A 15,776-nucleotide genomic window follows, 5' to 3' on the forward strand; every position below is an offset into this window, starting at 1 on the left:
TTTAACTTGGTTATCTTTTAAAATTACATTCTGGTGAGGCTAGCTTCTGTTTGGAGAGATGACGCTATAAAGAAACTGTCAAAACAGTTATATTTTGTGCTAGACAGTGCAAATTCAGCTTCCGTGAATAAAGAGTGCTGCGGAAAAGGTTTGGTAAAAAAAAACAGAAAACTTACGCTAATACAAATTAACCTTTTCTCACGCATTTTGTTAACAAAGAATAGTGAAATAGAATTTTGATTTTTAAATTTTAAAAGAACAATTCAAATACTTTTTTCTTTTAAACAGTGCTATTTTAGGGCGTTAGCAGGACAAAGAAGAAAAAATTGTTCTCATAAGCAAAAACAAAAGTGCTTAATTATTTTCTTGAGTTTCTTCTATGGTAACCAAGCGTCACGAAGTTACATATTTCTTCAAATGTTGACGTCAGTTGTTGAAAATGGCTCATTAAAGATTTTAACCTAAATTCACTTCCCCATCCCCCACCCCTTAACCACTCTCAATAACCATTCTAAATAAGAAAAATTTTTTTTTTTGCTTTTTTCCACACTTGTTTTGATATTTTGTGAATGTAAGATTCATCATTTTACGTCAACGTCATAAGAAGTTAAAATAGCTGCGAGTAGGCCCTAAGGTCAATACTAACTAATTCATGGTTTAGGTGTCGGTGAAATGGGCTAGAAGAATGGAGCGTTGGATTATCACCAGATCTAGGAAGATGCCCTGGAAGTAACCGCCCTTTACGGCCCTTAGACGGTTCAAACTGTATAAAGCCTGGCTCCTTCATTTAGCATTTTCACGACGCTAATTGCGTTACTAATTTGTGTATATTTAACGGCTGATACAAGAATTTAAATACATTGGTGTTGCACGTCGAAAGGGATAGAAAATCTTGTGTACGAGGTCAGCAAAATATTTGTCACTTAAAGGACTCTTGAGTTGAATGCTAGATAAAAGTAAGCGGTGCTTTTGCGAACGCAAGCGAAAAAAACCCCAAAAATTCAGAATAAAAAAAATTAACAAAAGTAAATTTATTTTTTGTCAGTCACATCTTGTGTTTAACAATGAACGTTTGTTCTTTGAAAGATTCTTGGGTAGCATCGACCGCTCTTGAAAGAAAAATATCCTGAATAAAAATAGATGTATAAATTCACCATATATGTCTGGAGATATTGAAGAAACACGAAAGTGATATGCTATCGGAAGTTGGAGTTCATATAATACAGTAATACATAGATTGTTGTTTATTTCTTCGTCACCCGCCATCTTTGTTGTTGTTAACATTTTACTTTTTTTGTTACGTCATTTCGTGTTTTCATTAGACATTGCGTCACCTGTGAAAGTGCATCGGATGAACGTTTTGTTTCCATTAGGAAGCTTGTATTTATGTTTGTGCATATTTGTGCATATTTGTGCATATTTGTGCATATTTGTGCATATTACACTACGTGACGATTTGGGAGGGGGGATATAGCATGTACTGAATAAGTATTGTGAGAAAAAAAATGGTTTTCATGAAACTTTATGAACCTTGAAATAAATCTTTAAATAATTTTGGCTTACAACATTCCGCAAAAGTCTGATGTTGTGTATTGCTATATCAAACGTTTTAAAAATTTATGTAATATTTTTTTATCTTATACGCTAGCCACACAGTTGGTACTTGAACTCGGTTGTGCATCATTCGGTGTTAGTGGAAGGTATTTCGCAAGGAGGACATAAGTCTCGCCCTCGTGGTATGCTGCAAAAGGGGTAGTATTCTCGCCTCTTCTACTACATGTGCTAGCGAAATAGCATCGGATCAATAGCGGAGACGGTAGAGAAATCACACAGAGTTTGTGGGTTCAGGTCCCACCCGATCCATTTTCTTTGCAACACTTGGGAAGCTAACGTGCATGTTTATTGTACGAAATACGATTTTTTCATAGATGTACGAAGGTAAGGGTTTATTCTTTACTTTATCAACAACCTTTTAATGAAGGACGATGAATAGCCAAAGTTTAAGGACAAAATTCAACTTTTAATTTTAGGTGGTAGTAAATTGCCCCTTTAAATTCGTTTGGTGTATTATTTCCCTTTTTTGTTACGTAAAAAATGGCGGTATTTGGGAATAACGTACTAAATAGAAAACTACCACCAAAATAGAGATCTATTGAATGTCTTCATATGAAGAACAAAAATAGTAACATCACTAGCCATCAAATATCTTTTTTACATATATTCAGGTTTATCCGCAAACTGTTCTGAAACATGAAATAAGATTAGATAGCAATTGACAAGGCCATTGCTATCTATTATCCAATATCCATGAAACAGGCTAATGCACTGTAGCTACATAAAGGATTTCAGTTACAGCTATCTAGTATTTTGACTACATTTAAATCATGAACAACATGCCATTTATTATGTATATACTTGCTGACTAAAATGGTAAATCATCCCACAAATCATATCAAATAAAAATGTTGCTTAACTGTGCAGTCACTTAAGTAATATTAATCTGCGCCAGACACATTTAATTTTATAATATTTTTGGAAAAAAATAATAACTTGAAAGATCCGTTTTTAATCGTTCATCAGACATTCATCTTTTGATCGCCCTCTTTGTCGTTTCCAACATGTTCCTAGCAACAAATAAAAGCATAACAATTACTGTTGTCTAGATGGAAGGCTAGTTTTCCGTTTATTTTTGTTTACTGTTTTCCCTACATTCTTATTCTGTTCTGTTTCTCTTTTCAATGTACATTCCATTGTTGTTTAATTATTCTGTATTTACTTTCAGACATTCAATGATGTGTTTCGTCAAATCATTTATTCCACATTCACACTGTATATTCTTGTCTATTTGTTTCCAATATGAATCATCTCCAGTTTTCTTCTTATGGTATTGAGCCTTTTCTACTCCTATTTCATCTGCGTTTTCCTTCATAGTTTTTTATTCTTCTGATGTCTCACCTTTCTCATTGCTGCTTCCTTTTCTTCCACTTTCCTTTGTAGTTTCTCTCTCATGTTTTTCTTGATCCTCTTTATTCCATTCTACTTTTGTCATTATCGTCACATTTTTTAGTTCCATTCCAATCTTTTTTGCAATTTTTTCTGTTTCCCTATACCATCCTTCCTGTCCATTCTCTTTCTGATCTTTGATTATCTGCTTTGCAAGCCTTTCATCACTAGACTGCATCATACTTTCATAAAGCATCCTAAGTGAAGCATGATAAATATTTCTTTTCTCCATTGTCCATAACCCTAGTTCTTTTAGTGATTCCTCATATGGTGTTGCTTCTGGCAGTTTTAGCAGCCTTTTAACTATTTTTGCCTGTATTCCCTCATGCTTCTTTTTCTGCTTTTCAGGTATATGTGTCCAACATTCCAAATTGTATACCAGGGAGCTAACCACTGCTTTTCATAAACTAACATTCTTGTTTCTGTTGACATTTTCCCTATTCTTTCTTTTGGTATTTACTAACCTTTACTATTGCCTTCATTTGCCTCCCCACTTCATTCATTTAGTTCTCCACAGTGCCACCGATCCAATTCCTCAAGTATTTGTATTTTCGATTCTGTCTATTCCTCCTTTTTGCGTCTTTATTTCTATATTATTGTTCATTTCTTCCTTTTTGCCTGCATTTATAATAAATAATTTAACTTTTCTGTATTGAAAACAAATTTTTAGTGATCTGTTCTTGTTCATTATTACCAGCCAGTTGTCTTTTGTGGATCTTTCTTTTCTGTTTCCATTTGGGTGCTTATTTATTTCCAATGTGTCCTGTACATCCTCCAGTACAATCTTTTCAAAACATTTTCCACGATAGTTGTACCATCCTTCACCATCCTCTGCTTTTCTTCGCTTTAGCGTTTTTTCTACTGTTTTTCCTCAATTTTCATTGGTTGTTTGTTTTTCTGCCTAGTTTACTATGTCCTTAACAATTCGTCTCACTTTCAATCTGTATTTCCTCCTCTGTTTATCTTGTTGATTTTGCAAATAATTGTTGCAAAAATTGTTCAAGTACTTCTTTGATTTCCTCAGGTTCTGATCTCACTATACTTTTTCCGTCTCTTACTTCCGTTGTTGTTTTTTTCCTCTCCAATTCAACTTCCGTTTGAATTCCCAAAAACTTCCTTCTTTCAGACTCCTTCATTTTTTCTTAACTCTTCTACCACCTTTTGGATTTTTCTGGCACAACGTCCTCACTTCTCCTCATATATGTGGAAGTTTATTAATTTTAATCTGCTATTGGTAATTGTGTTTCCTTCTTTCTTCTTTAGATTTTTCTTAGACCTCATTAGCTGGTGGTTTGGTTATCTTTCTTCTCATTTATCTTGGTTTGACATATCTTCATTATATTGAAAATGTCTTTTTTCCCTTTGTCATATCTTTTCTGAATAGTCATTCCTACCCCTTCTAGCTTTCTCCTTTTCTGTTTTTTGTTGATCATTTTTTTTTAAACATATCTGTGTATCCTTTGTAGCGTTTTCTTGTGATCAACAATTTTTGTTTCATTCTATCCTCATTCTGTTTTCCATTCTGTTGTTTCAATAATAGCTTTATGATCACTGTAAACTTCTCTTGTCTGTTCTCCTTCTCTTACTATGTGGTATGGTGTAGGTTCTTCCTTTTCATCTATTTTGCACACTTTAACATTTTCCTTTTCTTTTTCTTCTATTATTACATAGTCAATCGTCGACACCTTTTCTTTATCCTTTCTTGTCCATACTTCTTCAGCCACTTTCAGTGTGTTTACAATATTTAACTCCTCTTCACCATTTCAATTAGTTTTCATCCCCCATTGTCGAGTTCTTTGCTCCCACCTTGTATTTCCTCGCCTATCTTTGCATTGAAATCTTCCATCACAAGTAATTTATCCCCATTGTCCAGTCTTTTAATTCTGTCATCTTGGTTTTGTCCCCTGTGGTGCGTACATCACTCCTATCTTATATTTCGTTTTTGTTTCAATTTGTACCCGCAGACTTTCAAGGTCCTTTGCCTCTTCTTCTTTGTCTTTTTAAAATCTTTTCTTTAATGCTATTAGTACTCTCCCCTCCTTTGCTGTTCCTGTCTTTTCTTATTACTGTGTATCCTTCCATGCCGATGTTCTGTTGTTCATACAAGTGTGTCTCAGCTATACCGATTATATCTGGTTTTTAATTTTCTATTATCTCCTTAATTCTTTCTATTTTTGATTTTAGTGTCCTCTTATGTATACAAAATATGTTTTTATTAGCTGCAGGTTTTTTTCATTATCTTTTTTTGTCCTATTTTGTTTTCTTATTCTTTCCATGTTTTTTTGTCCGCTACTGATCCATTGCTGTGTGATACCTTCGTGCTTTTATTTGCTTCGTCATTCCTGCTGGATAAAAATTCTGTTCCTGGGTCTATTTTTCTTTTCTATTTCTCGTTTCATTCATTCTGTTATCTTCTCGATTATCCAATTTTCCATATCTATCGATATTCATTTTTTGTTGTGTTTTTAATGAAATTTTTATTCCACTCATACTCTTTCTTCCTCTTGACCAATGGTCTTTCTTTTTCTATCTCCTTTATCTGGTCTTTCTTCTTTATTTCTCCTACTCTTGTGGAGAAACTTGCAGTTTTGTCCATATCTACACTTGTTATCTTTGTCCCATCTTAATATTGCTGATTCATTATGGCTAAATCTACAATTAGTTCTTGTGCATTTCCCCTAAAGGTTCCATGTGCACAGTTTCTCATGCTTGAATTTAAATCTTTCTCCATATCTGTATCTCTGACCTTTAGCATATGTTATGCATATTTTGTTCTCCTCTCCTCCACTCTTTCCCGCTCATCTCTGTACTCTTTGCATACCCCTTCTAAAAAGTAGTATATATCTTCTTCTTTATCATTTTCTTCCATTTGTGTCATGAATTTAAATGTTTTCTCAATTTCTAACCCACCCACTGCATGCGTCGCACTGTATTGCTTTTGAATTGACTTCTTTGTCACATTTTCTGCACTTGACACCTGCTGTGTCCTTTGTCATTACCATTACCATGGCTGGACGTATGGTTAATTGTTCCTCCTCTGCTTCATTCTTCACTCTACTATTTTCTTTTATTTTCACTGCTGCTCTTTCTACTTCTTCACTTGCTCCTCCTCCTTCTAATTCTTTTTTCTCTTCCTCTATGTTGACCTCTTTTTTGTTTTCTGTTCTCATTTCTCCATGTTCTACAAATTCTTCTGTTTTCCTCCTTGTCCTAAACTTTTTAAACACTTATCCTTTTATATTAGTGACTTGCTACTCCCAGTACATACATTCCTACTTTTTTCCCTTTTTTTATTTTGCATAAAAAGGTATTTTTCTTTACTTCTACCTAACTGCTCCTTGATTGTAAACTTTCTACTCAAGCTTATTCCTTTTGCTGCACTAAACACAAATGTAAATACAGGAAGAAGTTCCACATCAAAATGCAGTGATCCAAACAGTATATTTACCTGATAACTGCATACAAAGTTCCAAACTAAGTATACAGCTGTTCCGGTCGCTTACGCTACAATCTAAACTTTCTTCTGTTCTTAATTAACTTTCGAATTACTTCTTTTCCCCTCCTTCTCTCTTTCTTCGTCTTGTACAAAACTGTTTTGACTTTTTTAACCCAATCTCACACAACTACGACCGGCATGTTTTTAATTTTGAAATTACTGCTTATCAAGTTTAGTTTATTTGGTTAAAAATATTTCACCGAATCGGGACGACCGTGGAAGGCTAGAAACACCTGGAATGTTATAAAGTTCAAAATTGGTTCAAGGTTCAAACACCAACCGAGTGTCTAAAAAATTTTATAAACTATTCAAGGGAATTTTGCTGTTAAAATTTAGCTGCCATGGCAACAAACGAGTTTATACCTCAAAATATCTTGTTCTTATAAAAGTGCTATTGACACTGTATCAAAATTTGGTATAAGTCTATTTTTTTAAAAGAACTAGAAAATTTGATAGATGTCCTTCCTCCACATTATTATTTTTTTACTTTTTCGCCATACTTAGCCTATAGATCTCGAAAAAGTTCTAATAAAAAGGATAAAATGCTTATTTTGCATTGAAAAGTCCTAAAGTCGCAGTTGTATATAGCTACTTTACAAGTTTATACTTAATGTTGTTATTCTATTTTCTGTTTGCTTATTTTCAGGTGTGTTTTTAAAAATCTTTTTTTACTGTAAGTAAGATTTGTTGGTCCAGTACAACAAACAGAACAGGGCTACCCAGCTCTGCTAAGCTAGAGAGAGCTTATATAATTATCTGTCTCTTTGAACTTATTTAGTACTGCTGTAATAATATATCACACTTTTCAGTATTCTTTAAATATCATTCAAGATGAAATTTATTTAACGAGCTTGAATTTGTTAGTAAGTAATGGAAAGCTTTAACGTACTTGGGGATTCCATCCTAACGGCTGGCTCTTCCCTCCCCTCCGACTGTAACTATGTTACATTACCGTCAGAGATACCTATAGCATTGCTCTAACTTGCTTGTCTGCCAATTGACGGTGAGTAGATAGCGCAAGATGGGCTGACAACACTACACCTGAAACCTTATGAGTATAAGCCGAATGTACTACCACTACACCATCTCCGTCATATGCTAACACGTGGACCTAATTATTGTAAAATTATGTTAGTGTTTCATGATTGGGCGAAATAACAGTCGAAACATTATCTTTACGTTATAGCTCCGAGTAAACAGATCAGTGTCGAAACACCATGCACTAGGGAAGCTTCTCGATACAATATAATACGATACAATCTTTCTCTTTTTATTATATTATTACTAGCTACTTTTACTTAACGAAATGTCAAACGTTTAATTAATTTTCGAATAAAGTTTTTATAAAATTTTCAAAAGTATTCATGAACTTGGAAAAGAACATAACAGTGAGATATTAACAAAATACAGGCGTTCAAAAACAAAAATACAATAGTAAAAAAAAATCTCTTTATTGTGGGCACACACTTTACAAAAACACAAAACAAAAAACAAACTTCAAAACAAAAAATGCTATTTAGTTGAAAAACATATTATAATTCCATACAGAGCAAATATGAAAACAACTTTTGCCGCATTGTTGCATTCATTTGATTGTTGATCGTTTCCTGTCTGTATACTTATTAAATTTGGTGCCATCTCATCATAACAAACTTTAGGAGTTTAAAAATATTACCACTTATCTGTTCACTCATTGTCATTGAATAATATAAATATTACAATGTCATGAACAAGTGAGTTTATTCTAGTCCATTTTTTTTAACAGCTACAGCTGTCGTCCACGGACAATGATCGAAATAATCTTTGGTTATTTATTTGTTGAGAAGATAATTAAAAGATCGAAATTAATAGAAATTAGCCAATCTGTGGGTCTAGGTGGAAACAATAGATCGATTAAAATCTTTTTTTTCTTTTTAAAGTTTTTCTTTTGGTACTTTGCCTCGCTATCCAAAGTGCGGTTAACCATATTTGTTAAAGTTGATAGAGTTTCGGTTTATGATTTTTTTTATTATTCAATAAGACCATTCTTCTATCTGTGGTTTATTATCTCATGCTTACGGACCGCCTAAATGCGTGTACCCTTAGAGCCATTTGGTTTTTAAATTAATTGAAAATTGAAAATCAAAAATAGTTGCTAACACTTTCTTTACAGGACATTTTATCAGTATAATTCTGTAAGTTACTGCTGTCGCTTAGTACCTTAGCTGTACTGTACTGTACTGTACTGTACCTTAGCGGAGATGGTGTAGCGGTAGTGCATTCCACTTGTAATCACAAGGTTTCAGGTTCGCACTTTAAACGCAGTGTTGTCAGACCATTTGGTGCCATCTACCGACCGCCAACCGGTTTGTGTGGCAGACAAGCAAGTTAGAGCTATACGTTTCTCTGGCAGTAATGTAACATAGGAGCGAACTGTTAGGATGGAATTCCCAATGACGTTTAAACTTCCCGTTTCTTACTTACTGTTGAGGGACAATAGGTGTCTAAGAAAAGAAGCGTCCGATTATTGTCGTATTCAATTGAAAATTCAATTTGAGGGTGTAAATTATCAAAATGTGCTATTAATAAGACGTCTTTCATAAATCTTTCCCAAACCGTGAAAACATGATCTGCAGTTGATAAGGCTGTAGTGAACCTGCATATATATTTTAGCTACCACAGAGAAAGTTTGGCCAGCTATAGGCACACCGTCAGTTTGCGTAAAAGAGTTACAGGCAACTAAATACCATGTTTTCCCAAACACAACTTTTATTAAGGGCAGCTTATCTATAAGGGTGCGTATTTTGTTCTCATACTTATTATCATTTAGCAGAAATTCTCTAATCATATATAATGTGTCTGTTATCGATACGTTTGTGTGCAGTGAAGTAACGTCAAATGATACCATACACTCGTCGTCCTCGATCCGTGTGTTTGTGATAAATTTCGAAAACTGTAACTGTAATTTCTAAGAATGGCAGCAAAATATTTTGATAAATTATACGAAAGAGAACTTGTGCACGAAACAATTTGGCGTAATTGAGCTCCCTGTTTATGTGTCTTCCGTTCATCCCTCCTTTAACCTATGTCCATAAAACTTGGCAGAAAGTATATGACGTCATTTTTCTGAGAGCTATAGCAGAAGTGTTTTTACCACTGACTGTTATGAGTCGATTGGAATGTTTATTGCCTGAATTTTATTTGTTAAAATAGCTCTCATGTTGTTAGGCTGCCAAACATGCAGGAGATTTGTATACAGTGGGATCTCTCTATCTCGAACTCGCAAGGGACCAAAAAATTTGTTTGAGATAGAGAAAGTTCGAGATAAAGAAAGGAAAAGGCGGACCACAAATGTTCAAGGGACCGAGACTTTAGTTCGAGAGGGAGAGAAGTTCGAGATAGAGAATAGTCGAGACAGAGAGATGGCACTATAATACTAAAATGGGGAACTAAAGTATTTAGAACATGGTTGCTAGAGTAAATTGACTATAAACACGATTTTAATATTGAAGTTGGTGACTTCATAGGGATTTTCCCAATTCTCAAAACTAATTCACGTTTGGTAAAACAGTAAATATGAAGACCATGTTGTTCTAAATACAAAGTGTCTCGTGAAATCAATAGGCACAACTGGTAGGAATCAATAACTTGCATGCCACTATGCTTGTTAGTTTGACAATCTTGTTACATAGAGTATGAAGTAACTACAGGCGTGTCCTTCATGTCAATTATCACGAGCTTAACAGCTGCATTATTTTGCATTTGGTAACGACCATCCATATTAGTAAGTTTGAGAATTCCATCTAACCCCCCTACGTATGTGTAAATGTGTTACGTATATTTAATGTCTATTTATTTCTTTTCTTTTCTCAACATTGATTAAAAAGACAACATTACAGCTAGTAAAATATGTTCATAATATAAATATAACTATATATACAACTATATACAAAAAAAAGTTCCCTAAATTCTGTATTGACAAGCATTTAAAATCAAAACAATCTCGTGAAGACTATAAGAAAAAAATCTGAATGACAGCATAAAATAAGTAGACAAGTACCAATGCATAAGCGTGCATATTTAAAAAAAAACATATACTATATATATCCCATATTCACAAAAACATTATATACATATATTTTGAACAACGCTAAAAGTTCTTTTAACAGAATGAAACACTTCTTGTCAAATAATGAACATTCGAAAATGACGAATTTATTGAGAATTTGTTTTGTGTAGCGGTTTGTGTAAGCTTTTAATAGACGAACTTGATGAAGAATGTCGAATTGATCTTGCAGCCCAGGAATGTGATATATGTGGACTGATTAGAATTTCACTTCGTCCACATTGAGAGCGTGTTTGTTGTTGTCCAGTCTAGTGTAAAAAGTATTATCATGGAATGTGCTTTAAGAGATAACTTTAAGAATAATGAAATGTTATTGAGTTTACTCCCAAAACTGTTATCCTAAATTTTTTTTCTATTTACAAAAAAAAAGCATTGTAATTTTCTTACGAAAATTATTTATTGAAAGCTACTTACAAATGCTAAACTTCCAAATCTCTGCATAGAGGGCGTTGAAGGGCGCCGACTTTTTGTGCGAGGAGAAGCTAAAGTAACAGATATTTTTTTTGACAAGATCACAGAGCCATTCATCCATGCAATGGCTTTGGCAGCTTCTCCAGGAGATTGGAAATACAATATGGCGTGCCTTCGATTTCTCACTCTCTCATCGCTAACCATTTCTGTTTTCAACACATTGCCAAACTTGGAAAACTTCTGAATGAGTGTCTCTTCATTTATCTCATCGTCAATGTTTTGAATTTTGAGTGGTATTCCTAAAAAAGAATTTTTATTATAGATCTATATGAACAATTTTCGCAAGCTCGTAATGCATGGGTAGCTTCAATGATTTGATTGATGAATGAATACGCAATTTTCCATCGTTCAATTATCAGACCATTTTAACTGGTTATTGACTTAAGTCGCCATCCAATCAAAGGCTTTTGTTCTTTTGTTTAACTACAAGAGTAATCACAAACATGATGGTAGCTTTTTTCATAAGTGTTGATTTTATAGGTTCTGACATTGCGCAACTCCTTATTGTAATCTTATACACTGTTTATTTTTGTAACCATGGAGATGCATTCCCTAAAAATTAACCTTAAGCGTACTATATCAATAAGAAAATTATCCGTGTAAGCATTTTCATTAACAAGTGCACGCAAGACATTCTCGTGCCGTCCTTATCAATTACCAGTCTTGTAAATGATACATTTATTTAATATCTTGAAAATCGTTTTTTGTGCAAGTAAACAATACTAACCTTCAAATTTTAACCCGTTTTTAGGTGACTTAGCTGCGGAATCGATTTTCATGTTGCTAAGACATACTTGCGGTTTGACAACGTCGTCGGCGTCGTTAAATTGGGTTGTAAATGGCTGCAAAAGAAGGTGAAATGGATTGGTAGAAGGTTGAAAAAAATGTGAACTAAATGGTTAATGGTCTTAAAATATGGTCTAAAAAAAATAACGGTGAAAAACAGAACAGTTACTTTCTTACCAGAATAATTTTTGTTAGTGCCAACCTTATACATGTGCATAATAATTTCCATTTTGATTTTTTTGTGGTTTAAAATTAAAAGCTTATTGTTTACTGCGTAACTTAATATCTCTCCCTGTTCTCATCACAGATATTGTAGCAGATAAAATATTCGTTGTTATTAATAGTGACGAAAATACTTTGCCACGTGTTGTTTTAAATATTTGCACCGGAAAACAAATGACCTCTCTCAGCTTTTCTACAACCATTTTGTGAGATTTTAATAAACAAGAAGATAGAACTTTTATATCTTGCAAGAATTAAGCACAATTTACTCTTTCTGGAGAATATAATGATTTCCTTAAATGTTGTCCTTGTTATAGGAGTCTGATCAGACAAAGCAAATAGAAGAAAAATGCTGTAAAAGTGGAGCAGATGCTCCCTCAGAAATTGCTAAATAAAATATTTAAAAAAGTACATTAATATAAGTACCTTGGTTACTCTGACCATATTGAAAGACGAAATACTGTTTACTATTTCTTGGTACTTCTTCGATGGTGACCAAAATGATTATGAATTTTTTTACAGTTCTCACCCTTTTTAAGTCATGTTTAATGACGCAAGACGTTCGAAATCATGTGATTGGTTCATTTAAAAAGATCACGTGTTGAAATGGATCTGCTTTTGAGACCTACTTAACTTTTTTGTTGATTTGTCAAACAATTTGTTTAACTTACGTTACGCATATTGCATTCCAACATGTCTAAACAAAATGACGCTACAAAGTCGATAAATTACTTATATTTAATGATTTAATTGGAGCATACTACGATTTCTTGTCAAAGCGCTTGCAATAAAACTAGAGTATTCAAGTGATGGTTTTCATAAAAAAAAATTTAGACTCCTGCCCACGTACGCGATATGGCAAGATCCCCCAAAATACTTTCACATGTTGTTGTAAGATTACGGTATTCCATCCTCCAATACTTGTGCACTAAACAGGATAGAACTTACAGAAGCGACCTCACCAACACCTGACCAAAATTTTTTATAAAGACAGCAGACTAACCTTACAACCAAGGCTCTTTCTAATGTTTATAATATGGTTTAGCCCTAATGTATATGATATGGGAACGAGATTCACACCACACCTAATTTCGAATGTCATCTGAAACGAGCTTTACAAATTGTGGGTGGCAAGATGACGTCATCATGTTTACAGCTAACTTTTGTTTATCATACGACTCTCTAAAAAGAGTTTCCCATCGAAAATCTGTCACCAATTAAGTACTTTGGAAAGCCTGCCAATTATGTTGAGCAAAACTGCTACACGTTTCAGATTTACCTCAGGTCAAATATAGAAATTAAAATTAAAAAAAAAAAAGGTTGAAAACTGGAAGCAAAACGAAACAAAGGAAAGAAAAGAAGAAAGTAACAATAATGAAAATAAAGTTCACGGAAGAAGAATTGTGATTATTGCGTGTGTTTCTTCCTTGCTATCAAACCCATACCAAAACAAAGAATAAATGTGTTTTTAACGAAATGTTAAGAAAGACACCCGCAAGTATTATAAATTAGAATTCTAGGTATATATTAAGTAAGTTGAATGAAGGCTTTGAATGCCAGTTAATGCGAAATGCATATTTTTGTTCTAGTGTTATTGCAAAGTGTAATAGAAACAAGTAAAATAATAAAAAGTAATAGAATTGATTGGTAAACATTTTATATATATAAAAAACACTTTTTGGTCTTTTAGTTCAAACATTATGAGTAATGTCTAGATGTTAAATTTGAATACACAGTCAATTTGTTAGTATATTACTTATTTTTTATCAAATATGTAACAATTTTTCTTCCATTCACATAAGAATAACGTTACAGATTTGATCCGATTAATGAATTACTCAAATGGCGAGAATGCTGAACTGGAAAATACCATTCTTTAAATTCTGTGATTTTCTAAAGCATTTTTTTTCGGATTATAAGTTACTGCTATCTAAGGTTACAGTAGCAGGTTTTCTCATGGAATGGAATCCCGTTGATAATGTGCCATGTATGTTGGAAATTTATTATCACCGATGTCAGCTGAAAAATCGTAAAATTGTTTCATGTCCCCCCAGTTTCTAAATTCGCTCGCAGACAGACAACGGGTGTTATGATCTAGAAAAGTACAATTTAGGTGTATTAAATATTTTTGTACCGTCTATCGTTAGCATAGGAACATTTTCATAATAAATTAGGCGATGAGTATATGTTAAGATATAAAGAGAACAGGAAAAAAACAAAAACGGAAACACAATATTAAAAATCACTTTTAATGCTTTTTTTTAAATAGCAACTTTTTTCACGTCTCTTTAGGACAATTATTCTCATATTTATTTATTTATTTTTTTCGATACACAAATGAAAAACGAAGAAAAAAAACATCATTCGAGTATTTTATGTTTTGATATTCTTAACTATACTAATACCCAAATAATTGTTTAACTTAAAAGATACACGTCAATTTTCACTTTTAGAATTCATTTGTCAATTCGCTATTAGCTAGAGTTAGCTAAACAGAGAAGTCTATATATACCTTCAAAAAACAACAACGCTTCCATTCTTCAAATTTTGTGAGTTTATAAAATATTTTTAAACTGAAAAGGTATTACTTACGTCTTTCTATGTTCAAGATGGAGTATTTTCTAAAAAGGTAAATGGAATGGAAAGATGCCTACATGGAATTATATAGTTAAATAATTTAGCGTCCTCATAGTTACTTTAATCCAAGTTTTTATCATTATAAGAATGGTTTAACATACTTTTGATTTTAAAATGCAAAGGTCATTGCCACATACCTGTTGGGAATAACTTTGAGACTAATGGGAATAACTTTGACCCTAATGGGATTTAATGTCCAAAGTAATCTTTAGAAATGTATTGCATTTGCTATTTCGGTTAAAATTATTTTGTGAATTCTTAATTTAAAATTGTCCCGCTTGAAAGAAATACAACGGGTATTGGTAATATACTAGCAGTAAGCCTGTGGAAAAATCCACCAGAATTTACCAGTTGGAAAAATCTACCGAAATTTACCGATTACCGCAAAGTCAGAAATTATATCGTATTTTATATTTCTAGCTTGAAGATTTGGTGCGTGGCTTAGCATGACCCGGATTTGGCCAACAGGCAGATCACGGTTACTAGTATGGAGACATTACCGAGTGCATCTAAAACTCAAGAAATTTATAAAATGCATAAATAGATTTCATCTTCTTTTTCTCACAAAACCTAAATTGAAGATGGTATTCTTATCGCACCACAAAAGTCAAAGTTCTTAACTAGTAATTGTGAATGACGCATTCCAGTCAGTTTGGAATTTTGAAAAATGAAACTAATTAGGTCTGGCATCGTCATCATTTCAAAACTGATCGAGAAAGGAATCTCTTTACGTCAGTTATTTTATTGCTAACGTCTTTGCTGGCTATTCATGTAACTCATTGGTTAATATTTAGGTCAAGTAAGAAAGGAGAAGCATTTGTTTATCACCTCATTTACACGCATACTTAAGTGGGCTGCTAGCAAGAAAAATATTTACTAAAAGATTCAAACAATTTTATTTTCAATAACATGTTTACAACTCCTTCTATTGAAGTAATTATTTTTTTGTTCTTTCATCCTACCTTCATCCACGGTCACATGTACCACGAAATTTATAAAGGATTAACGCCCTCTAAACAGTTGGAAAAAGTGCTGTCAAGTTCATAAATTTAGTTG

The 15,776-nt window shown here is 33.1% G+C and overlaps 1 protein-coding gene across 2 annotated transcripts; it reads right to left on the reverse strand.

Annotated features, from left to right (window-relative positions):
• Positions 1-10,380: 10,380 nt before the first annotated feature.
• LOC130647261 (uncharacterized) lies at positions 10,381-14,728 on the reverse strand. 2 transcript variants are annotated; one of them, XM_057453051.1, is made up of 4 exons: positions 14,676-14,728; positions 11,803-11,917; positions 11,019-11,314; positions 10,381-10,852 (listed from the first exon to the last, which is right to left on the reverse strand). In XM_057453051.1, exons 2-4 carry the CDS (start codon positions 11,852-11,854, stop codon positions 10,694-10,696), a joined length of 507 nt encoding a protein of 168 aa, XP_057309034.1. In that variant the 5' UTR covers positions 11,855-11,917; positions 14,676-14,728; the 3' UTR covers positions 10,381-10,693. The 2 variants fall into 2 exon arrangements, with proteins under 2 accessions (XP_057309034.1, XP_057309033.1); XM_057453050.1 differs by lacking the exon at positions 14,676-14,728 and adding an exon at positions 12,510-13,579.
• Between the last annotated feature and the right edge of the window lie 1,048 nt (positions 14,729-15,776).

This window comes from Hydractinia symbiolongicarpus, chromosome 6 (assembly GCF_029227915.1).
Source record: "Hydractinia symbiolongicarpus strain clone_291-10 chromosome 6, HSymV2.1, whole genome shotgun sequence".
NCBI lineage: Eukaryota > Metazoa > Cnidaria > Hydrozoa > Anthoathecata > Hydractiniidae > Hydractinia > Hydractinia symbiolongicarpus.

Excerpts from the sequence above, each read along its gene's own strand:
- LOC130647261 (XM_057453050.1), bottom strand. Across the intron at positions 11,315-11,802 it reads AAACGGGTTAAAATTTGAAG|GAATACCACTCAAAATTCAA; the intron begins GTTAGTATTGTT and ends ATTCTTTTTTAG. Across the intron at positions 10,853-11,018 it reads GATTTGGAAGTTTAGCATTT|ACTGGACAACAACAAACACG; the intron begins GTAAGTAGCTTT and ends TTTTTACACTAG.